This window comes from Pleurodeles waltl, chromosome 3_1, assembly GCF_031143425.1.
Source record: "Pleurodeles waltl isolate 20211129_DDA chromosome 3_1, aPleWal1.hap1.20221129, whole genome shotgun sequence".
Lineage (NCBI taxonomy): Eukaryota > Metazoa > Chordata > Amphibia > Caudata > Salamandridae > Pleurodeles > Pleurodeles waltl.
The window spans coordinates 688,575,602-688,601,879 of NC_090440.1; the positions used below are offsets into that span (position 1 = coordinate 688,575,602).

Sequence of the window (26,278 nt, forward strand, 5' to 3'; positions counted from 1 at the left end):
ATCTTATTAGAAATGTATTCAATGACAGATTTAAGCCCCCTAATTGTTAGAATTAGGCTGTACTTCATTATTAGGTGCAGGGAATAACTGCTCAGACCAGGAAGTATCAGTTTTTTTTTTTTTTTTTTACTGTTTCCCTATTTCAGTGAGAAAACTACAAACATTTAACACCGGCTCTGTATAGTGTACTGAGGTACATGAAGTTATTCGCAAACCACAGTCTTGAAACTTCAGTAAGAGAATGTAATGAAGTATTCTGGTATTACTGACGACATTTGCTCTCCTTGGTGTCTTTACTTTGCATATGTTCAATAACATGAGCAATACACACTGTTGATTTTTGGGTTTTACTTATTGATTAAGCATTTGTGGCATTAAGAGAAACTGGTCACATATGGGGTCATTTTGACCTTGGCGGACGGCGGAGGCTGTCCGCCAAGGTACCGCCGCTGAATGACCGCACCGCGGTCAAAAGACCGCGGCGGCCATTCAGACATTTCTTCTGGGCCGGCGGGCGCTCTCCAAAAGAGCGCCTGCCGTTCCAGAGGAAATGCCCCTGCAACGAGGACGCCGGCTCAGAATTGAGCCGGCGTAGTTGCAGGGGTGCGACGGGTGCAGTTGCACCCGTCGCGTATTTCAGTGTCTGCTTAGCAGACACTGAAATACTTTGCGGGGCCCTCTTACGGGGGCCCCGCGGCACCCCCTACCGCCATCCTGTTCCTGGCGGGAGACCCGCCAGGAACAGGATGGCGGTAGGGGGTGTCAGAATCCCCATGGCTGCGGAGCGCGCTCCGCAGCCATGGAGGATTCTGAAGGGCAGTGGTAAACCGGCGGGAGACCGCCGGTTTACCCTTTCTGACCGCGGCTGAACCGCCGCGGTCAGAATGCCCTCGGGAGCACCGCCAGCCTGTTGGCGGTGCTCCCGTGGTCGGTGGCCCTGGCGGCCACCGGCCGCCAGGGTCAGAATGACCCCCATAGTCTGCATTACTGCTCCACCTCTGGGCTTTTCCCAAAATGTCCCTGCACCATTTTAAGAAACAATATAGGGTTTACAGATGTTAAGATCATTATGTTGTTTCTGGTCGTGGTGGTGTTCGCTACTCATGATTTTTTCGACTCAAGGATGTAATTTGCTGAAAGATGGTTTGTGAGGACAGCCCTCATCTGAGGAAAGGAGGCATTATTAATACAAGTGGAAAATTGTACTTTATGAGATTAAATGCAAGCCTGTGTGCGAAAAGACAGACATACATAGTTCAGGACCACAAACATATCACTTGTTGAAAATACTTCAAGAAAAATAATGGAAGACATTCAAGTGACAAATAACTTTTTACATGGGAAAGAAGATATGTCATTTAGCGAATGTGACGATATGGAGGCATGCAAGTTATACTCTGTGTATGTTTAAGCTTTAGGTGCTGATTTTTCAGATTTTAACATAGCTTGTGTTTCAATGTACTTTTGATACTCTCATATCAGGTTGTGTCTGAGTTAGTTTTTCCCTTCAACCACTCAAAAGCTCCCTGAAGCCCTGTATGCCTGGTTGGTTCATAATAAAACCTCACAAATGAATTAAAAAATAAATCCCGACACAAACACATTTAAACACAAAGACCTTGCAGTAGATTACCTGTACATCCTCAAAAGATGGGACATAGGTTGCTCTTTTGTATGTATCAGTAACATTCCGTAAGATCTCCACAGAGAAGAGAAGATCCCCACTTAGATATGTCTTTCTTGACACCAACTCCAGAAGGCTACGCACCACCTGTGACATGCCTTCACCAGCTAGCACCCGATGTCCTTTCGCCAAGTGCTCTCTTAACTAGGAATGATATTAAAATATTGTTATATTGCATGGAAAGTAAAATCAACAGGTTATATGCAGTGTGCAGTATTTTAAGTGATGCGCATACTGTCGAAGTCACACTTAACATCAAGTTTGACACCTGTTTTCCTCTAAATGTGGAATAAATATAAAAAATTAGGACCAGTGGCAGATAATGACAACCATTTGCAAACAGTCCTATGCTCCTTCTTGACTCCTCATTACAGTCTACCCAAGAATGTTTGTATAACGGTTAATTTCACTAGGCCACATCGACATTAGGAAACGTTAGCACTACCTGAAAGAGGTGGCTTGGTCACTTAACTTCATAAAAGATGTTACATGTCTGAACACACTTCAAGCACTGCTTTTTTATCTACTAACTTTTACGTGTGCTTCCACAGCATGCAGGTGGAGTCACCGTTACTTTAATGTAGTGGAATTTGTATGTACCACAATAAGTACTGGCATGTATGTACTCTCAGAGTCAGTAGTGGTATTACCCCTATTAAAAAAAATATCACAGATCTGTTAACCTTGTCTTACTATCACCCTGTTTGCCAACTACTATTTTCCAAAGCCTTGGAACCTCTTATCACACTCAACAACTTAATAAATAACTTAATTAATCCTCTACAATATGACTTTTATACTCTCTTTACTCTGGTGTGGGTAAAACCGTTGTCTTTTAAAACATCAACGACATTTTAGTCAAGTTGAAATTGCGAGGTAATAATGTCATGCCCTTCGTTATTCCCTATGTCAATTCTAAAAATTTTGAATTTAATTTTTTTTTTTCCTTGCATTCTTTAATGTTCCTAACTATACCCTAACAATCCCTTAGAAATCTAAACTATCTCTTAGTGCTACCCATTCCGGAACCCTAAAAGTCCCTAAAATACCCCTTAATTCTACCAATCCTTGAACCCTACCACCCCCTTGATATCCAGTTACGCTACCCTTATTAGTCCTCAACCCCCTTCCCAACCTCACTGTTAGAAATGGGGTCTTTGGTTGACAGTCAGGTTACCCCCTGTTCAAGCAAGGACCCTCACTCTAGTTAGGATAAAAGAGAATCACCCTCAGCTAACCCCTGCTTACCCCCTTGGTAGCTTGGCAGAGCAGTAGGCTTAACCTCAGAGTGCTGGGCGTAAAGTATTTGTACCAACACACACAGTAACTTAATGAAAACACTACAAAATGACACAACACCAGTTTAGAAAAATAGGAAATATTTATCTAGACAAAACAAGACCAAAACGACAAAAATCCAACATACACAAGTCAAGTTATGATTTTTTTAAAGGTTTAAAATAAAAAGAGTCTTTAGGTAGTTGTAACAACACACTAGCGCTGCTAGCGTGTAAATGTACCTGGTTTGCGTCAAAAATAACCCCGCACGGGCGGTGTGCGTCGAAAATAACCCTGCACGGTTATATGCGTCGAAAACAGCTCGGCACGGCGAGGCGCGTCGAAAAAGCCAGCCACGCGACGGTCCGAGAGTCCCGCGGCGCTGGTTGCGATCTCTCAGCCTTCGTCAGCGATGCTGCGCGTCGTTTCTCCTGCTCCGGGCGTCGATTCTCCGGTCGCGTTTCCTGCGGCGTCGTTTCTCAGCTGCGGAGCCGGCGTCGCGTCGTTTTCTCAGCCGCGATCGGATTCGCGTCGATCTTTTCTCCGCACGGCACTCGGTGCGTGTATTTTTGTCCTTAGGCTGCCAGCCTCTCCTTTCAGGGTCCCAGGAACTGGAAGGGCACCACAGAGCAGAGTAGGGGTCTCTCCAGAGACTCCAGGTGCTGGCAGGAAGAAGTCTTTGCTATCCCTGAGACTTCAATAACAGGAGGCAAGCTCTACATCAAGCCCTTGGAGATTTCTTCTTCAAGATGGAAGGCACACAAAGTCCAGTCTTTGCCCTCTTACTCTGGCAGAAGCAGCACTGCAGGAAAGCTCCACAAAGCACAGTCACAGGCAGGGCAGCACTTGTTCCTCAGCGATCAGCTCTTCTCCAGGCAGAGGTTCCCCTGGATTCCAGAAGTGTTTCTAAAGTTTGTAAGTTTGGGTGCCCTTCTTATACCCATTTTAGTCTTTGAAGTCACCTTCCTTCAAAGGGGACTCACACCTTCTGGTGAAATCCTGCCTTGCCCAGGCAAGGCCTCAGACACACACCAGGGGGTTGGAGACAGCATTGTCAGAGGCAGGCACAGTCCTTTCAGATGAGAGTGACCACTCCACCCCTCCCTCCTAGCAGAGATGGCTAATCAGGAAATGCAGATTACACCCCAGCTCCCTTTGTGTCACTGTCTGGTGTGAGGTGAAAAACAACCCAACTGTCAACCTGACCCAGACAGGGAATCCACAAACAAGGCAGAGTCACAGAATGGTTTAAGCAAGAAAATGCTCACTTTCTAAAAGTGGCATTTCCAAACTCACAATCTTAAAATCAACTTTACTAAAAGATGTATTTTTAAATTGTGAGTTCAGGGATCCCAAACTCCACATGTCCATCTACTCTCTAGGGGAATCTACACTTTAATCATATTTAAAGGTAGCCCCCATATTATCCTATGAGAGAGACAGACCTTGCAACAGTGAAAACGAAATTGGCAGTATTTCACTGTTAGGACATATAAACCACATTACTATATGTCCTACCTTATCCATACACTGCACCCTGCCCTTGGGGCTACCTAGGGCCTACCTTAGGGGTGCCTTACATGTAAGGAAAGGGAAGGTTTAGGCCTGGCAAGTGGGTACACTTGCCAAGTCGAACTTACAGTGTAAAATTACACATACAGACACTGCAGTGGCAGGTCTGAGACATGATTACAGAGCTACTTATGTGGGTGGCACAACCAGTGCTGCAGGCCCACTAGTAGCATTTGATTTATAGGCCCTGGCACCTCTAGTGCACCTTACCAGGGACTTACTAGTAAATCAAATATGCCAATCATGGATAAACCACTTACATACAATTTAAACAGGAGAGCATATGCACTTTAGCACTGGTTAGCAGTGGTAAAGTGCTCAGAGTTGAAAAGCCAACAGCAACATGTCAGAAAAAAATAGGAGGCAGGAGGCAAAAAAGTCTGGGGATGACCCTGCATAAGCAAAAGTCCAACACGACCCCCTACCAGCCTAAAGCCAGGGGAGAACAATCAATACCTTGATGTACTTCCCTGATTGGGGCGATAGAACAGGGACCCAGGCCCACAACAGCAGGGGCATGTTCCAGTTCTACGCCTTCCTGACTCCAGTTGGATCCCTCTGTCCATACTCTCAGGGCCCACTAAGCTAACCCATGGGGAACCCTTCTCCACATCTACAGACACCATCTGTGCAACACCTAACTTTACTTTGCTCACAGATGTATTGCAATGGGCAGATAGTACCACCAGGGCCAACACAGTGGTGTTGCCCACTCCACCCCCGGGGTGTGACTCTCGTCCTCCCCCCCCCAGGGGCAACTCTGTCCACCAGGACAGCAAGCCACAGTGGCCCCAGACAACTGTCAGGGATGAGAGCCCGACCTCAGGCCTCTCTAACCACTGTGACTGTGGAGAGTGGGGGGTGGTAGCCCCAGGTGCCTGGCACCCTTTGACCACTCTCTCTTCCACCAGGTCAGGGATGACAACCTGACCCTGGTCCTCCCCTCTGGGGCTCTGTAACCTCCCTGCAGAAGCGGCACCCCCAGAGTCAAAAACTGTCAGGGTGCTTGTAGAAGCAGTCCTGCACAATTCTTCCACCAGTGCAGGGATGTTAACCTGCAACTGATCCTCCAACCTGGGGTCTGTACCTTCAGGTTGGACCAGGGCCAGGGGTGAGGCTTCCCTCCCCCTGCCCTCTCTTCTGGGGTCCTGAACCACCCAACTAGGAGTGGCCCCCCCAGAAGACAACATGGTAGGGGCACTGTTAGCAGTAGCCCCTTCCTCCAGGTCAGGGGGGACTCCCTTAACCTGGCCTCCCAATCCAGGGTCTGTACCCACAGACTGGATCACTGCCTGGCAAACCAGGACTTCCTGGGGGGCATACCTACCCCCTACCAGGTCAGAGTTTACCCTCTGAACCTGGTCATCCAACCTAGGGTCACCACCCTGCGGTTGAACCACTGCCTGGCACACCAGGACTTCCAGGGGGGCACACTTACCCCCCTCAAGGGACACACTGTCCCGAAGGGCCACACAAGAGTCTGGCTGGCGCAGGTCTCCTGACCTCTGCCCATCTGACAGAGTCTGGATTCCCCCCAACCCAGAAATGGTCTCACCAAGGTCATTCATGGGGGGCTCTGCTCTCAGAGCTGACCCCTGACCCTCCAGGTTCTCCACTGGGGTCCGCAACCCCCTCTCAACCCTCTGTCTGGACTTCTGCACCCCCTCACTAGGAGTGGTACTGCCAGACACCAGAACTGGTGGGACGCTGGCTACAGCCGCCCCCCCAAGTTCTCCTGACACTGTGGGGTCTCCCTCAACAGATGGCCCTATGGTACAGGCTAGGCTCCCCTCCTGGTGTTCCCGCAGGGAACCCTCCAGGACCTGGGACCGGATCTCGGGCACCTTGGGCCTCAACCCATCCCCATTCCCTCTCCTCTGAGACTGGACATGGGGTCCCTCACCCATCCCACTACACTGGGTCCTACCTGGGACACTACAATCCTTCCCTACCTCACCTGGTTGGGAACTACCTAGACCACTCCTCTCAGGAGCACCCCCAAATGCCTCTTCAGACTCTCTGGTACTCACCCAGAAGTCTGCCTCCATTGTAAGCTCCCTGGGGTCAGAGAACTCACACTCCACCTGGTGTTGGCATAGCTCTGGAAAATAAGGACTAGACATATGCTCTCCAGCAATTACATCACTCAGCCCCTCACATGAATTAACCAAAGTACCCTTCACCCAACCATCCAGTGACTCTGCTTTGAAAAAGCACCCCACATCACCCTCCTGAGACTGGTGAGACAGTACCTGACTGTCCCTGACACTCAACCCACACTCTTCTGGGATGTTTTCACACTCCATAACCAGGACTTCTACCTGGGGGGAACCCCTCTCCCTGTCACTCTCACCTAGAGTCAGTAGAGTGTCCCTCCCACCAGTAGGAATATGACTCCCCATGCCAGTTCCCCAATCCACCTCAGGGACCCTGTGCATCACTGGAGCTACCTCATACCCCTGAACCTCCTGGCGTGTGTTAACTCCCTCCTTCAAGTAGGGCACCACCTCTCTGGGCATGTGCACTTCTGCAGCATCACTGGATATACAATTGTTGCTGCCACCATTCCAGCTGGATTCAGCCCTCATGACTTCCAGCTCTTTCAATTTAAGCTCGTAAGCATAAATCATTTTTTTAATCTCTAAGTTCCTCCTCCTTTCTTCCAACTCCCAATCGAGCTTTTTCAGCTCCCATTGGTACTCCCTCTCTGCCTGTCTGTCCTGTAACTCTTCAGGAGTCAGACCCTTGGGTGACACCCTGCCATCCCTCCTGGGGACCCTCCCCCCAGGCGTAACAGGTTCCTCCACTACACCACTGTGTATCCTCTGCACTTCCCCACCCATATTCTCCTCCTCTGTGTGCCCTCCAGCCTTCTTGATTGTCACCCAAGCCCTCTGTGCCTGTTGCAGCTCCCCCTCCCTGGTGGAGCTCTCAGTGGGACAGTCAAGATCTTTAAGGAACTGTTTCAATTGAGCAACTGAGTACTCCTTCAGTTTCTCCATTTCAAACACAGCTCCAGCTGTTGCATCTCCAGATTGAGACATGATGGTCACAAGTGCAAAGTTCCAAAGGCAGAAAAAAATAATTTCCCAATGAAGTAAAAAGAATCAGTCAAGGGATCAGCAAAATCATGGAAGTAGAATAAAAAGAGTCCTTAAGAGAAAAATCAAAAGATCACCAAACAAGTAGTATGTGGTCACGTAGTGGTCTGAGATCAAAACAGTAGTGTACACTTAATTACTGTATGTCAAGTACAAATACAAGTCCAATCCCGACCGCTGGTCACCAATGTTAGAAATGGGGTCTTTGGTTGACAGTCAGGTTACCCCCTGTTCAAGCAAGGACCCTCACTCTAGTTAGGATAAAAGAGAATCACCCTCAGCTAACCCCTGCTTACCCCCTTGGTAGCTTGGCAGAGCAGTAGGCTTAACCTCAGAGTGCTGGGCGTAAAGTATTTGTACCAACACACACAGTAACTTAATGAAAACACTACAAAATGACACAACACCAGTTTAGAAAAATAGGAAATATTTATCTAGACAAAACAAGACCAAAACGACAAAAATCCAACATACACAAGTCAAGTTATGATTTTTTTAAAGGTTTAAAATAAAAAGAGTCTTTAGGTAGTTGTAACAACACACTAGCGCTGCTAGCGTGTAAATGTACCTGGTTTGCGTCAAAAATAACCCCGCACGGGCGGTGTGCGTCGAAAATAACCCTGCACGGTTATATGCGTCGAAAACAGCTCGGCACGGCGAGGCGCGTCGAAAAAGCCAGCCACGCGACGGTCCGAAAGTCCCGCGGCGCTGGTTGCGATCTCTCAGCCTTCGTCAGCGATGCTGCGCGTCGTTTCTCCTGCTCCGGGCGTCGATTCTCCGGTCGCGTTTCCTGCGGCGTCGTTTCTCAGCTGCGGAGCCGGCGTCGCGTCGTTTTCTCAGCCGCGATCGGATTCGCGTCGATCTTTTCTCCGCACGGCACTCGGTGCGTGTATTTTTGTCCTTAGGCTGCCAGCCTCTCCTTTCAGGGTCCCAGGAACTGGAAGGGCACCACAGAGCAGAGTAGGGGTCTCTCCAGAGACTCCAGGTGCTGGCAGGAAGAAGTCTTTGCTATCCCTGAGACTTCAATAACAGGAGGCAAGCTCTACATCAAGCCCTTGGAGATTTCTTCTTCAAGATGGAAGGCACACAAAGTCCAGTCTTTGCCCTCTTACTCTGGCAGAAGCAGCACTGCAGGAAAGCTCCACAAAGCACAGTCACAGGCAGGGCAGCACTTGTTCCTCAGCGATCAGCTCTTCTCCAGGCAGAGGTTCCCCTGGATTCCAGAAGTGTTTCTAAAGTTTGTAAGTTTGGGTGCCCTTCTTATACCCATTTTAGTCTTTGAAGTCACCTTCCTTCAAAGGGGACTCACACCTTCTGGTGAAATCCTGCCTTGCCCAGGCAAGGCCTCAGACACACACCAGGGGGTTGGAGACAGCATTGTCAGAGGCAGGCACAGTCCTTTCAGATGAGAGTGACCACTCCACCCCTCCCTCCTAGCAGAGATGGCTAATCAGGAAATGCAGATTACACCCCAGCTCCCTTTGTGTCACTGTCTGGTGTGAGGTGAAAAACAACCCAACTGTCAACCTGACCCAGACAGGGAATCCACAAACAAGGCAGAGTCACAGAATGGTTTAAGCAAGAAAATGCTCACTTTCTAAAAGTGGCATTTCCAAACTCACAATCTTAAAATCAACTTTACTAAAAGATGTATTTTTAAATTGTGAGTTCAGGGATCCCAAACTCCACATGTCCATCTACTCTCTAGGGGAATCTACACTTTAATCATATTTAAAGGTAGCCCCCATATTATCCTATGAGAGAGACAGACCTTGCAACAGTGAAAACGAAATTGGCAGTATTTCACTGTTAGGACATATAAACCACATTACTATATGTCCTACCTTATCCATACACTGCACCCTGCCCTTGGGGCTACCTAGGGCCTACCTTAGGGGTGCCTTACATGTAAGGAAAGGGAAGGTTTAGGCCTGGCAAGTGGGTACACTTGCCAAGTCGAACTTACAGTGTAAAATTACACATACAGACACTGCAGTGGCAGGTCTGAGACATGATTACAGAGCTACTTATGTGGGTGGCACAACCAGTGCTGCAGGCCCACTAGTAGCATTTGATTTATAGGCCCTGGCACCTCTAGTGCACCTTACCAGGGACTTACTAGTAAATCAAATATGCCAATCATGGATAAACCACTTACATACAATTTAAACAGGAGAGCATATGCACTTTAGCACTGGTTAGCAGTGGTAAAGTGCTCAGAGTTGAAAAGCCAACAGCAACATGTCAGAAAAAAATAGGAGGCAGGAGGCAAAAAAGTCTGGGGATGACCCTGCATAAGCAAAAGTCCAACACTCACTGTAAAGGCTCCTTTACTTTAGCAGGGGGATTCCCCTTGTCTTACCTCCCAGTATAACGTACCTTTGCCCTATAAGGCACCCTACTTTTTTGTAACTAAGTACTAGACATTCGTAAAATTGGGTAGAGCATCTCTTTTGATACATCCGAAAGGTCAGTCTCCACACTCGTTCTCGGCAAACTAAATTTTTGTACAGCTTGTCAGTGACCCCATTCTCACTATTGCACAATATTTTAAACTTTGCCACAGGGATCCTCTACAAACTCCTCAAATACACTTTTTTAAACTTCGCTAGTCTAGCTGCAGAGAAATCTCGAGCCTTCTCCAAGCTACTGACACTTGTCTTCATCGGATTATCAAGCACTTAGCCGAGAATCTAGTCAAGTGCACATCGCTCACAACTTTCGTTCCACAAAGCTAAACCTGCTAAGCTTCACGCAAGACCCTTTGAGTAGTCTCAAAGTCCAGTCGTTTAATCTCCTGACCTCTCTTCACTATAAATCACCACAAACTACACATCCTCACTTCACACTCCTCCCTTTTAAGACTGCTCTCTCTAACAACACAGCATTCCAAACAAGAAAGAAATGAATATATATATTCTCACTAACATCCTATCTACTAATTCGTCTCACCAAGTATTTCCCATATGATGTCCTGCTGCAAATAAGCTAACAGGTGCATATTATGTCCAGGCATGGGGCTCCTTCACAGTTCACTCTATTCACAGTTTTATGTTAACCACTTGAGTAGTTTAGGAACTATCATCCTATCAACATGCTCCTGCTTATAAAATAAACATAATGTTACCAATGAACACTGAATCTAACATCTAACAGTAAATTATTGCAATAACAGTGGCTTGTGGACAAACAGTAGAGGGAGAGAGCAACCTTTAATATAAAAGCAGTAATATGGTGGTCAAAGAGTACTCCAGTTTTCCCATTTCATGGTAAGTAGATCATTAATTTTTTTCCTGTTTGAATTATAGTACGGGTATTCCTGTCTCATATTACATTCAGGACTACAAGCAATATAATGCACAATTAAAAGCCTGGACTGGATAAGTTCCTACACACGAAATCGAAACACTTGAGGGCTCAGAGGTCGCTTATAGCTCCAGACATTTTGGGTCAATACATATGTATGTAAGAACAAATAATTAAACAGAATATGCAATAAATCTGGAATCATTCCAAAATACATTACTGACACACAGTGGTCTGAAATTACCTCTCAGCAATTATGGACTGCTTAGTGTTTCCAGGTCTGAAATTACTAGGTCTGGAAACACTGGACCTGGTTTTCCATTGTGTAAATGAGCAACCGGTAAATCCAAGCTAGAGAGGAGTTAGGGGTGTGTACAAAGGCCTGGCATGTGCCCTTCTCTCGGGCACCGTGGGGGAGAGCAGGAAACAATCGGCCTGGTCAGGTTACAGCTGGCATGGAGAAAGGTGGACATCAAGCCCCCCGCACCACTGAGTTTACCACCTGCTCACAGCAAGCAGTAAATGGCAGTGGTAAACTCCCCAGAATCTTACAAAGCATGAACTAAAGGACCCGGGTAATTGATGGTCCAGTAGTTTTTTTTCCTATCGCAGGGAGTTTAACTCGTGATCCTCATTAACTAATGAGGAGAAACAGGCTGGATTCATTAATTCAGGCCCCTTTATCTCTCCACGGAGTTCACGGGGAACTCTTAGAGCAGTGGGTCCCAACCTGTGGTCCGGGGTTCCCTGGGAGTCCACGAAGCCTCCTCAGGGGATCTGTGACTGCTTAGAAAATGTAACAATATTAACAGATTAGATCCCCAGCTTTCAGTAATGGCTCATGGGGGGGGTCCCCGGATTCCAATAATGATTCAGTGGAGGTCCCCAGGTTCCAGTACTGACAAAGGGGAGGTCCACAGAAGTCAAAAGGTTGGGAACCATTGTCTTAGAGGGCTACTGGAGCCATCAGAACGTAAGTAGGTGTATAAGCCCTCCCCAGATCATCTTCTCCGAGGCAGGCTGGCACTGCAATGCAGTAAGTGTGGAATCTTGCAAACCGCACTCCAAATAGTTCTGCTTTGTTTGAAACTTTCACTTTACACCAACCAAAAGGGAAGGATGAGCTTGGGGTAGTGCAAGGCAGGTCTTAGAACAGGCTAGCTGTTATGCTATCCGTTTGCCAAAGAAAGTTATGACGGCCTTAAGAGAAGGAAAGTCTGCAGACATGTACAGTAATTATAGAGCGAGAGGTGAGCACATGTGCTTGTATTCCACTATAAAATTCATATATCGCTTACTACCCCTATGTGGGGTGCTGAACACTTGTCTACATGTGTAGCACGCTATACTGTGTAGGATGTGAGGTTGGAAGGGTGCTGTCTTTGTTTTGATCCTGTGTGGGAAGTGTGTGAAGACCACCAAGGTGTGTTTTTTGAGTTATGGGATGCAGCGCTAAACACTGATGGATGAGAAAGTGGGAGAGACAGGCACACAGTTTATGGTTTTCAGTAAGCTAGCAACTTTAAGCAGCTCTGCAGGTCCCTTTGCTATGTTTCTTATTTTCATAGTCCACTTAGCTAGTTACCAGACTGAGATATTCCATTTAAAGTTTATGTTCTTGAGCAGGTACAGACTGGAGCAGTGGTTCCCAACCTTTTGACTTCTGAGGACCCCCAATTATCCATTACTGGAAGCCGGGGGAATTTGCGCAACTGAAATTTCAAACATTGAAAGACTAATTCACAAAATTTACACAAACAAGTACACACCAAACAAATACTCAAAATAAATAAAGATATAATTATTTTATATTGAAATGATATGCAAAAAATAAACAAAGTTAATAGGAAGGTTACCGCTGCATATTGGCAACCAGCTTTTAAATGTTTGGTTTTATTTAGGAAAGCTGAATCCTCAGGTCAGATTCTACATTTTCTAAGTGATTTATGCTTTTATTTTTGAGGTATATAAGTTATGAGAAAGCTTTTTCACATAAAAATGTGATGGGAAAAGGAAGTAAAGCCATAAGGGCCTCACTTCTCTTAATAGCTTATCTGTCACATATAATTCATTTGTTATTGAGCACCTCTCATACCAGTGTAACGTGTCGGAGCACTTTACAGGGGACTACAAGGTGTAGGATTCACGTCATCCACACAAGTAGTGCTTAGTCTGGAGAAGCAAAAACTCGGGATTCAGAACATTACACAGTGGTTGGCATTGACAATAATCAGAATGTATTTCAATGAAAGCAAACCTTTTTCATCAGCATAAGGAAAATGAAAGACTGGAAAAAAACCTAACTTTCTAATTTGTGCCATGCAGTTTGCATGCAGCTCTTTGATGGCAGTTTATAGCTCACTGTGCGGGTTTACGATTGTAACTTATGAACTGCTCAGTAGCAAAAGAATCTCTGTAACAAAAGCAGTAACCCACTTGGCTATGCACATTAAATACTGTTCTTTGCATGATAACAGTTCTTTTCAGCAGGCATATTAACCACCTGCACTACCTTAGATGGGTAAAAACTGCCACTAGACAAAACTCCAATCTCTCTCCAGCAGGTACATTAATCACCAGTTGTCTTGACGCTTTTATTTTTGCCTTAAATACGTTGGATATACAAGGACCTTTGAGGTTCTTTTAAAACTGCTACACAAAGGAAGTTACAAATATAAAAACACACACTTTTCTGTCAGAGGCCCCAGCTGGAGAAGTGCCTTCCTGGGCCCAGACCTGCGGACCTCCTGGGAATGTGTCATGGACCCCCAGGGGGGCACAGATCCCAGGTAGGGAACCGCTGGTCTATCAGATTAAATAGTGTACTGCTTTTGTAAATCAGCCATCGTGATGAGAAGATATAAATTAAAACATTGTCACAAATGGATGTCTTTTTCTACTAATTTTCAATTTTTTATTTTATTTCAACTCTTCTTTTCTTTGGAAAAACCTTGAAGGATCTACACAAATGACAACTTTCTGAATTCAGAATATTGTCTATTTTCAGAATTATATAGGTTTGTGGGAACCACCCTGGGTTTCACACAATTTACCACCACAAACTAGAAGGAGGTTGAAAGCATAAACAAATAGGAAAAATGTGCTATCTCCCAGTAAAATGGCAAAACTGTAGTTAAAAAAAAGGTTTTTCTGAATCAAGTCTGCCTGTTCCTGGTAGCTGGAACATAGTGATTTTAGATCTACAAACCTTGCAATAATGTCAGAAGCAGGGCAAAAAACTGATGCTTTCTTCTGCAGCACTTTCTTCCCATTTTTCCCTCACAAAAAATATAATTTACAGATCTTTTGGCTAATTGCTCAGGCCCCAAGAGGCCTGGCAGTGAAAGGGTTAATTCAATTGTGACTAAAAACACAAAAATGAAATTGTCCATGTGTAATGGAACTGGGGTTTATGTAAAGTGCTCCAATACCTTCTGGTGGCATTTAAACTGCAAAGAAAAACAAGCATTTGCAATGCAATGGGTCTTGCATTTGCTCGAGTAAGAGCTATTTGCGAGGTAAATTCCGAACTGGACATTTCTTACCACATAAATAAAAAATACAACGTAAAACAGAAGTTCACTCGCAGTCAAACGTATTATTGGCAAAAATGCTATTATCCACGTAATAAGGTCGATGTAATGCAAAGCACTCGACTACCGCCCAGCGAGATCGTGCTGCGTAAGAAATAAACAGAAAAAAGCAGTCTAGAAACCATACTGAAAACACGGAGCCTCCTATGTTTTCAGTAGTTGTCCGGTGCGCTTGAGGAGGGCTAAACACCGGAAAAGGCATGACGTATGCATGCTTTCCACTAACGAAAGCAAGCGAATGTTAAAAGGCAAGCCTACAAACCAACCAAACTCATAGGCATGCGGTGGGCGTGGTTAGAAGCTCATAGAGAGATTGCAGCAGGAACAGAGCGCTTTGCGCTCGACCCTTAAAAAGGACAAATGTTCCTTAGTCTCGCAGACAGTGAAACTCTAATGAAACTTACTCTGCAAGGATTCTCAAACACACTTCCTGCCTGTGCTTTCAATTTAGGAAAAGACTTGTTCGCGTATGAAGGGCCAATCGGTTGTTTCATGTGCTGTATAATTGGGGCACTGATGTCTGAAAATAATTTTTAAAAATACCATTCTGGACAAAACCTAAAATTCAATTGCAATAAAATACAATGTGATAAACAGTAATTGAGAAAGAAACTTGGAAAAAAAATAAAAACTTCAGAAGATAAAATTAGAATAAGCACATTTTGGCCTTGCATGAATGGGTTTCTTTTTAGTGCTGCGTAAATGCAAAGTCAGCAGCAGGTGCTACGTACATACATTTATCGATAGCAGTAGTAGTCGCTCGCAAGAGAAAATGCACAGAGTGGCTAGCCCGCACATACCAAATAGTGTTATTCACAGTGCTTCGAATATGCAGCACTAGGCAGTAGATATTCACATCTGTCTCAACAGTAGTGTTGTGCAGGACTCAAGAGAGACCAAACAGAGGGGCTTTCCTACAAAAACATGAACACTCGTTATTTATAGTGCCCCGAAGCTGCAGGTCCTAAACATAATTGAAATAGGTTGTGCTCACAAGAGTTACTGCATGGAATGGTTGCTATGCAATTGCATTAACACCTTAATCTCAGTGCCTTGAAAATGCAGACCGCAGCAGCGTGGGCTATATGAACATATTGCAAGTGGTGCTCATGACAGGGGCTGCTGCACTGCACACGCATCCACATGTTATTGGCAGTGTTTCCAAAACGTTAGTCCTGTGACGTTAGGCAGTATGTGAGCACAATCTAGCTCGTATTTACAATGGGGGGTGTGAGAAGGGGCATACAATAAAAATAACATTTAAAAAGGCACCTCCTACCTGTCGATCTTCTCTCCTCAGGTCGAGTCATCTCTCCCGGCTCTGATGTGCGACAGTCACAGGACTCAGGAAACTGCACAAGCCAATTCTGACACTGGTTTCATGCTGGTAACCAGCATGAAACCAGCATCAGGATTGATGGGGGCGGGATAGCGCTGGAGGCCTATGGTTTATCTGGGTTAGAGATGTTTAAAGTGTGCATGTCAGGCTGGCTTTTGCAAGACAGCCGGCCAAAGGGACATGCACACCTTAAACAAGTGCACTGCTCCCTGCTGACACTCAGCAGCAATTGACAGGCCCCGTCCTGACACTCGGTTCATGAATAACTAAACTTTGTTTATTACCATTTTATTTTTCCGTGATGGGGGGCATTTTTGGGCAGGGCGACACTCCTCCACCCACATGGAGGGGCTGCCCCTGCATAGAATCTGTCACAATGCATCAAATCTGCTGGATCGGATAAACATTGCACACTCACAAAAATGACTGCTACAGCAGTTGTCCTGCGCCTACATAAAATCTATTATCCATAGTGCTTCGAAATTGCGGGCCTACGGCCATAACCACTACAAACACACAGCTATCAGTAGGTAGTAAGAGAGTTTCCTACTCACAAGAGGGGCTGTCCTGCACACACACACAACTCATTTGCTGTGACGTGGAGCTGCAGCCCCCCCACCCACCATATCCCCCCTTCCACACCCCGGGTATGCAAGGCACGTTTGCCTTGCCCATAGTACTTCGAAGCTGCAGGCCAGCGGCATTAGATGCTACACCCAAACATATCAGTAGTAGCAAAGAGTGACAGAAGAGGGACGGTACCAAGAGGTTGGCCTGCATGTACGTACGAACTTTCCATACATAAAGCAGCTGCCGGCACTAGCCAAAGGAGAGCCTGAGGATTCTGAAGCAAAAAGGCCAGGGGTCCTCTCGTCGGGTACATTTGGCTCAAAAACACTGCAATAGGGCACGAAAATTGAAACAAACATGATTTTAAAAAGTGTACAAATAGCAGTGGGCAATACGAGATAAGAAGGGCTAAGCAGGACATTGCACTTCTTTAATACGTATTAACCCGAGGAGAGTAGCTGCGTCCACTGGCGTTTTTCTGCCATTTAAGAATCAATAGCACAAAAATGTTAAGATTTGATGTTAGATTATGATTCTACGTTCAGAGATACCTCGAAAAGAGCCTTGTATTTCATTGCTAGTCATTTGTTAGAAGCGACCTAACAGGATAGAGGCCATATCTCTCATTCAGTGAATAAACAATGAGGGCGGTACGGCACTGGAAAGTTATGAAGTCTGTGAGTGCATTCAGAAGACACCTAGAGTCCAGTGATGTCGTCTCACTTGAAAATTAAATTTAAACTCATAAGCAGAAGCATATATAAAATGTTAGTAGAGGGATCACAGCTTCTGTTGTACTGTTGCATATAAGTATTAGCATTCTCTGCAAAGGATCCTCTTGGGCTAGTCCATACGCCTTCTGAACACACTATATGGTGGTTGCTAATCCGAGACCTGATACAAAGTTTGGACACGTCTTCCTGAAAAACATGTTTGACTAGATTAAGTGTTGCTGTTTTTCTGCTCTCCACTCAACATACAGCACTGTACATCTCGTGTTGTAATGACTCCATGTGAAAGACTGAAGAGGTGGCGGCAATAATAATAAACACCTCACCATACTAATACATCCTTAGAACCAATTTTTTGCTTCAGAAATTACATTGTGGTAACTTCAAGCCAAGGTAAAACTATTGTATGGCTGCATGTATATAGTGTTTCCATAGCACAAACGTAGCTAAAAGGCAGTGGATTGCTGGACATGGTCAAAGACAAGCATAAAATCAACAAGTAAGAAGAGATGGAGCTGTATGGAGGATGGTTAATACACTGTGATGTAGTGTTCTTTCAAGAGGAGAGTCTTCAACTCTTTCCTAAATTGGAGCAGCGATGGGGCTGCCCTAATAGATACAGGGATGTTGTTACAAATCTTGGGTAAGTGGAAAAGTAGATGGAAAAGGCCTGATGTCATTTTTTCCTTTTTAACACTTCTCAGACTGCAGTCTGATGGTATCCTGGATGCAGGTGTGCAAAGATCCACCAGATATAGCGTGCTTGTCTGCAAAATAAGTAGCCGTGCTGATCATAATAGCTTTGTAAATGATGCATCAAGTTTTGAAGATGGTGCAAGCAGGCAATGAGAGCTGATGCCATTCCATCAGGATGGGAGTAACATGATCATATTTCCTCAGGCCTTCGATGAGACGTGCTGCAGCATGTAGGATGCCCCTAAGGTGGTGCCAGTGTAGTGTCTGGAAGGCCACGGAGAAGCACATTATCACCAACCAGATGGGAATGCATGAGGGCTTGAACAGCAGTTCTGAAGGTATGTTCTAAGGCCATCTTTGCATTTTTGGCAATGTGTCCATTAAGAGTGAGTGTGACTCCAGGGTGAATCCAAATGGCTTGGCATTCAGAGAACGTTGGGGGTTCAAAGTCATCAAATGTCACTGAACAATGTTTGTACTTTTTCTTGTTTATTGTTCTTGGCAAATAATAGGAATTCTGTCTTGAGTTAAATATAGTTAGGCATGGGCAATCCATGCCTGGATGATATGCAAACAGTGTTTGAAGTATTGGATGTCCGAGACAACAGAGACTCTTAAGGAGAGTTGTGTATCATCAGCATATTGGGGAACCTTGATGCTGTTATATGTGAGTATAGTGCCAAGCGACTCCATGTATAGGTTGAAGACAGGAGACAGTATGGAGCCATAGGGTACTCCACATAGGATAAGGATCTTTGGTGACCTGTACATCCCCATGTGAACAAACTGGTGTTGGTTTCAAAGGTAAAAGAAGAACCAGTGAAGGACATTGCAGGTGAATCCCATGCTAAACCCCATGGTGCATATAAGGACCGGATGTTCAACTGTGTCAAAGGCAGCTGACCGGTCCAGCAATATCAGGAGGCAGGAATCACTTTCATCTGTGGTCACGACAACAGTCTATGACAGTGGTTCTTAACTTCTGGTCCGTGGACTCATGGGTCGAGCAACGCCTCCTCATGGGGTCTGTGTTAGCTTACAAAATTAAATATTGCTAGCAGATTAATAAGATATGTGTACATAAAAAAGGAAAACTGAAAATGTAAAAAAACTCTATAAATGTGAAAGCATTTGAGATTAGATGCTAAAAAATAAGTTGTGATTTGTGTGGCCAGCACAAGTACAGCAAACGGAATATGAATGTCCTCAACTGAAACACTGGTATACACGGGGAAAAAGAGAGCATGTATTAGGAGCAAAAAAGACAAAATTATTTGCTAGAGTTTCGCATATGAATTCACCTTTTAGAAATAAAAATACATTTTGAAAAGTTCCAACATTCCCATTAAAATATAAATTTTTGCATATTTCTGCCTGTGAACTAAATAAAATATTTCATAATTTGTGTACCAGACTGAAGTGTGTCTGTTTCTAAATTTTTGCGTACTGGTTGAGGTTCAAATCACAGCAGTTGGTTAAAGTAGAGGTCCCCAGCTTAAAGTAGTGATTCACTGGAGGTCTACAAAATTAAAAAAATGAAGACCAGTATTTGTAAGGTAGCGAGTTTCATTGCTGCAGAGTGAGCTGATACCAGATTTGTAGATGTGCAGGAAATGGCTAGCAATGACGTAGTAGTGCATTTGAACAGACTGCATTTTAAATGATCTCGCAAATGAATGGCTGGAGAACAACGCACCAGTAGTTGGCATGGTCATTAGGGTGTAGTGTAGATTTCTTTAGAAATGGGAAGATATGGCCTGCCTTGAGAGCTTCTAGAAAGATGCTTCCACTGAGCGAGTATTGACAAGATAAGAAGGGGTAAAAAAGCATCTTCAAAGAGAGCTTTAATTAAGGACGGTAATAAGAGCTCTTCATAAGCAGCCACACACAGTTTTCAATGTGGTACTGAAGTATAACATTTGGAATCGAGGTTATCACACCAGATTTCAGCACATATTCCCTTTTTGCGACCTCTTCTCCTGTGCAGATTTCAGCAGTTATAACTTGGTGGCATGTGCACAAGGAAAACTTCCACGCGTGCTGTATTACTGCACAACTTGGAATACCAGGATCGTGGACAAAATGTGTTTAAGCCATATACAGGTATTTCCAACCTAATTATAATGATGGCCTCGCTCCTTCAAGCGCTTCAGATAAGCCACCCCTTCCTAAAATATTCTTCCTAGCCAATACGTATTTTCACTTACTGGTGGAGAAAAGAGGGACTCCAGTAAGTGTGACAAAGTACGTTAAGTACACCCCCCCCCCCAGCGCCTTGAGACCCTCAGCGCCTTGAGACTGGGAGTAGAATAAGCCAAACATCTTTTAAGTCAAAGCAATATGTGGTCGCTCCCCTTTGCCTAATAGTAGATCATCAAATGCTAGGTTTTATGGACTACCCTTAAGAGAAATATTCTAGTATCTGTATTTCCTCAACTACGATATCCTTCACAATGCCGCCACATAGGTAAATATTCTTTCTTTCACGCTGCCATTGCCATTACAAAAAGCCTCCCCCCTCTTTCTACGCAAATAATCTTCAATCTGTTACAACACAACCTCTCGTCCAATCTGTTGTCAGAAATCACCATCTATTCGGTTGAGAAAGCTGTTTTTCTTAAATTTCTCGATAAAAAAAACACCCCACCTTTTATTTCATATTACAATCTCGTCTCACCCCCAAAGGACACCATCAATTCTTTACTCCTCACACTCTTCTCTTCCCGCCTATTATGCACCACTTCTACATAATGAACAGCCTACTCTTAAACGCCTGCAAATCCTGTCACACAATGCTAGTCCTCCCCCAGCACACCCAGCGGAGAACTCAGCTGTGATGCAACACAAAAAACAGCCATTGAGTCCATTACACTCAATTCATACTCAGATGAGTCATTCTTTAAAAAATAAATGACAGAACGCAGCAGAACACTGCTCTTTCAATCGTAAATGTTAATTTCACAAAGCATTTCAAGTGACTGCAGAGTTTCTGCCAGCCCAACACCTTCACTGCCTACAGCTGGGGCTACAAAAATAGAGTGACATCACAATAAGGAAAGAACGGGCTGAATAGCGAGAAGTCACACAATATGGAAGAGGAAGACGTGGAATAGAGGGGCAAATAGGAAGGAGCGAAAGAGTAAAGAATTACACGATGAGTAAGAAGGATAGCAGGAGAAAGGTGAAAATATAATGTGGTGGATAGGAAAGAACACAGTAAGACAACACTAGAAATGTATGTATGTCAGTGTGTGTGGATATGTGTGTGAATGGATGTATGCATGCATGGATGAATGTGGGAATGAGTGTGTGTATGTGCGTGTGTGAAGGAAGGTGCGCGTATGTAGTGGGGGGTCTTGAGAGGAAGGGGGGAGGATCTGGGGAGGGGGAGGGTTTGGGGAGGGGAAGGAGCGGGGAAGACCCCTATCAGTGACAGGGAAGAGATTCCCGGTACTGTTAGTGACTATCACCATGGTTTTCGTGGCAGAACGGTTGCCAGGAAAACCATGTCGGTAGGCGGGCTCATAATCCCGCAGGCAGGCAAGTGACGGCCGCCGGGCTGGAGACTGAAGTCTACAGCCGAACGGTTGCTACCGCCGTGGCAGTTGGTGTGGTACATTGGCGGTGCAATGTCTTAATATGGAGGAAAGTACCGCCAGCCTGTTGGCAGTACTTTCTTCCATATTAATGCCATCTGCCGGGGTCATAATGACCCCCTATATTTTATCTATAGCTGTTGACGAAGACGCAAGTAATTCGCTACATTTGTGTTGGCTGTATGTTTCACAGGTTTGAAAAAATAAAGGCAGTGGTCAAAACCATAAGGATTTTAAACTTTTAGATGATTAGGCGCATCCCTTAAAAACTGATATATGATGAAAATGTATTATCAATGACGTAGAGAGAAGCAGTGGGAAAGGAGAGCACCAAATACCTCAAGCTCCGGACCCTGCCCGACCCCTTAATCAAATCCTCTTTTTTTATAATAAAAAAGGACATTTGATGTGTTCCTACACAGAACATTTAGCGCTCAATACAAATAAACAAGAAAAGGCTACTTACATGTAATTATAGTTCAACCGTTTTGATCTCTTTCAAAATATTTGCGTTCTGTTGGTAAGTATGCATCTTCAGGTTAGAAACACTAGCTATCATAATTGCATTACAGTTTTAAAACAACATTAATACTGTTGTCTGCTCACACTATTTGGGCCTTTTCACAGACAACCATGAGGGCACGTGTGCTTTGTAGAGTCCCCAGATTTTCTTGGTTTCTTGACATGAACAGTGTTGTGAAGTGGGGCGGTCCGGTTTGTCGTTCAGTGGATCAGGCTGCTCAAAACAGCTAGATGCACCTGCTTCTCGACTCTTCCATCAGAATCCAGGTAGAAAATCATGGTCTAGGTATGATTACACTTTGGAAAGTAAGTGGAACATCTGAATGCTGAGCTGCGTCAGCTGCTTTAACCCTTGTGCTGTGAGCTATTTCTGCAGGTGTGGTGCAATTTTGAAAAACAAAATACAAAGACATGGAATTCTTTGGGTGGAAAGTTGCCAGAACTGTTGCATCTAATCTTCAGAAAAAATCTGGCACAAGTTTCCAGGACACTTTTTTCACTTTCAGAATTTAGTGAAAGGCTCATCAGATGACTCTCCTTACAGTAATTAAGGCCATGACAGGCATTGGGTGCTAACTGTTCTATTCATTCATTGGAAAACTGCAGACATCATTCTGGTCAGGACTGCGTTAAATTCTCCAACTGACGTTAAATTCTCCAACTGACGCTAGGTCCCTTACTGGAGAAAAAGGAGACAACTGCATTTACAGATAATCCTAGTACAAATACTCTGGCCTTTATGAGCGCATCATTTCCATTTCCATTTCCTTCTGCTGCTAAGGTGCGCAGGCTTGTAGGTTTGATTTAATAAGCAGACAGTGTTTAGATTAGGCACAAGGTGTTGACAATGCTGACAACAAAATGGCACCAACTTCTTATTCTATAGATACAATTCTAGCTCTTAACCTTAAGGGTACCCTAAGAATCCTTCTGATGTTGCTCCTACTCACCTTTGGCTTCTGGTGTATGCTTCTCTTGCTCGGGGTCTGTCCCACTCCTTAACACAGTTGTAATTTCTCCCCTTTTAAAGAAGCCTAATTTATACAGCTTTAATTTGGTCAGTTTGTGTCCCATCACGCACTTACCTTCTCTTGGTAAAATTACTGGAAAAAAAGATATACTGTCAGTTAATTGCAGATACACAGCGCTCAAAAGACTCTTCTCCAATGCAGTCTGTTGGGATATATTGACCAACTTGCGTTATGTGCAATACATCTCTTCAGGGAATGGACAAAGCACTTTAGATGGCGGATGATAGGTCATAAATTAACATGGGATGGGGGCGGAGGAGTCATGCACAAAGGCATTGAAATCTTTCTCTCTGGGCACTTACTAACATATTAAGATGGAATTAAAATCCCTAACCCCATTGATTATATTTTGTGGGCATCTCAGGGGTACGTTTGTCTTCTAGTATTTTTAGTATGCACATTAAACTACAAGGGGATCACAGTGGGGGAAGGTATGGTGGGGTGGCCTTCAGATTCATCAGTATGCTCATGAGACCCAGCTTTGTGACTGTGTGTCACCCAAGTTAGATGTTCGCTGCTCGAAGAGTTACCTGTTCTTCCCACTTCTTCTGGGAATAGATAACAAGAGGCACCTTTAAAGTTCAAACCAGCAAAACCAAAGTTTCAGCCAGTTTATCTTTAGGGTTTATATTCTTCCAACAATTCAGCCAGATCATTAGGTTTTTGTGCTGTGCACTCTAATGTCTTTTTGTTAAAATGTTGTTCAGTTTGACTTCGTAGGCACATTCAAGCCTTTACTTCTGTAGATTATTTTCATTCTGTTATTCAGTTATTAGAATTGCCTTATATGAATGGCGGAAACGTAATGTTGGTAGGTGTTCTGAACCTTGCCTCTGAGAAATCATGTCTTGTGGCTTAAGCTCACAGGTATGATAACACCTTCCAATTCTCAATGAGTACATTGGCTTCATTTGGAATAAAGGGAATTGTTCAAACATCCTACCTGGCAGCTAAACTGTTGATCGCAGCGGATTTGAGTGATTTAATTAGATTTGCAGCTTGTGAGACAGTTACCCCTGAGGGTATCCTAGTGTTGTGAGTCATCTGGGGTCTACTGAGATGTCCTAGGAAAGAGCCTCTTTCTTCAATTTGGCACTCTTGGGGTCATTATGAACACGGCGGAAACAACCGCCGTGTTCATGCTGGCGGTCAAAACACTGACTGCCAGCGACCCCGGAACCCCGCGGGCCACATTATGAACTTTTCTGTGAGCTGGCGGGCGGAAACCTTGTTTCCGCCCACCGGCTCACAGAAAGACTCTGCCAGGACATTGACGGCGGCTCCACATGGAGCGGCAGTCAATGCCTCTGTGCGGCAGGTGCAGTTGCACCCGTCGCACAGATCACTAGCCGAGACCTGCGCAACGGGGCTCTGCACCGGGGCCCCTGCACTGCCCATGCAAAGTGCATGGGCAGTTTAGGGGCCCCCAGGGCTGCCCTGGGGCACCCCCTCCACCAGCCTTTTCCTGGCAGGATATCCCTCCAGGAAAAGGCTGGCGGAAAATGAAACATTATCCGCAGGTTAGCGCTGCTACCCTGGCGGATGGTGTTTCATCCTGAAGCCAGGCTGCCTGACAGCGGGAGCATGGCGGTGGGTGATGGCTGCCGCTAGCAGCGTCACCATGTTTATTATATGGCGGTTCGGCCCACCATGCCGGCTGGCAGCTTCAGCCGCCACTGCCGGCATGTTCATTACGAGGGCCTCTGTGTTTAATGTGTGGTTAGATTCCACAGACGAGAGGAGGAAAAGGAAGGAGGAAAGGCAGCACTTGGACAGCCTAGACAAACAGGTTCCAAAGGTCACCCTATTAAGCAATACTTCAGAAGCAGGCTTCAAGAGCTTAATGGTTGAAGAATGTGCGTGAGGAACACACATTTGTCATACATAGCTGGCTGACAGACATACACTGGGAGTGCCACTGAGGCCCATTTCTCTCTGCTCCATTATGCCGAGGTGCAGGATTGAGATTTGACCAATGAGTAGAGAAGTAATGTCAGATTAGGAAAGCTACTGGGATGGGCAAAGCATCAAGGCTGTCTTTCCAACGCTATCCAAGTCGCAGAAGAGACAGTCCACAATGTGTTCTAGAGAAGGCCACTCTTAGTTCCCCACCCAGACCTGACAAATTTAATGGAAATATCTCTAATGGTATGGGGGGCGGTCTACTTGGGGAGGTGAAGATCAGAGGCCTCTGATGAATGGCTGGCTTCACATTAAACTACTGGAGCTATGGGCCATTCTTCTGGCCATTAAAGCTTTCCTGCCATCCAACTGGGGAAGGATGGTGCAGGTGTCCACAAACTACCTCTACTGTCTCAAGTTCTGAAGATCAAAAACAACAAGCCCAAGACATCCTAGTGGCCCCAGATCAGACCAGGAGAGTGTGGTACTCAGAGCTCCTGAGCGAGTATGAGCATTGATCCTCTGACCAGTCTGCCACATCAGGAGAACCTCCTGTCTCAGCAGCAGGGAAGGCTCCTCCATTCACATCTATGCAACTTACACCTCCATGCATGGAAACTCAGTGGCAGCAACTGACTGCTTTTCATTTACCCCTTGAAGTGGTGGATGTCAGCCTCGCCACCATAAGCTGCTCCATGAAATCCATTTATGCTGGGTGTTGGGTCAAGTTTGTAACTTTTTTTAGTGCTCAGGACGTGGATCACTTATAAGCAGAGCTGGCGGACATTATTTTGTGTTGTATTTCACCCAGTAAGGCCTTGCAGTAGGAACTGTGAACTGTTATTTGACAACCGTTTTTTTCTTTACTCTATTTGCTGGACCAATTGCCCTTGTTTAAATAATGTGATGAGGTTTATACACTAAGCCTACCAAGAACAATCTAATTTTTGTGGTGTTTTCAGAAGCAAAGCAATGGAAGGTAGTGCAGGAGGCAGCCCTGTTGAGATTAAGGCTCTGCTATATACTGGCCAAGAGTTAGCCCATTCCACCACAGCTACGGCTGCTACCACTGTGTTAGTGCAAGGAGTGCCTGTCCTTGATATCTACTAGAGTGCAACACGGGCAGCACGGCAGCCAGTTCCAGTAGGAAGGATGCTTCGCCCTCTCAGTTTTGCTAGACTAGTCTGAATCCGCTCCATAGAACCTGCACCTCGGTGAGATACTGTTTTGATACCTATTTTAAAAATAGGAATCTGTGGTTAGGTGTAAGAGTAAAACAGTTCCCAAGTTAGTACTTTGCAAATTTCATGAATGATTGTTCACACTCTGCACCTGAGGGTGCGGAAAGGGAAAAGAC

General features: G+C 45.1%; 1 protein-coding gene across 18 annotated transcripts in view; it reads right to left on the reverse strand.

Annotated features, from left to right (window-relative positions):
- The window catches only part of ADGRB2 (adhesion G protein-coupled receptor B2), a 1,191,470-nt gene that overhangs the window by 413,090 nt on the left and 752,102 nt on the right, over positions 1-26,278 (reverse strand). For all 18 annotated transcript variants that reach the window (XM_069223314.1, XM_069223308.1, XM_069223306.1 and 15 more), the window contains one exon: positions 1,634-1,828. In XM_069223314.1, coding sequence (XP_069079415.1) covers positions 1,634-1,828 — 195 coding nt within the window. The remainder of the gene's footprint in view (positions 1-1,633; positions 1,829-26,278) is intronic.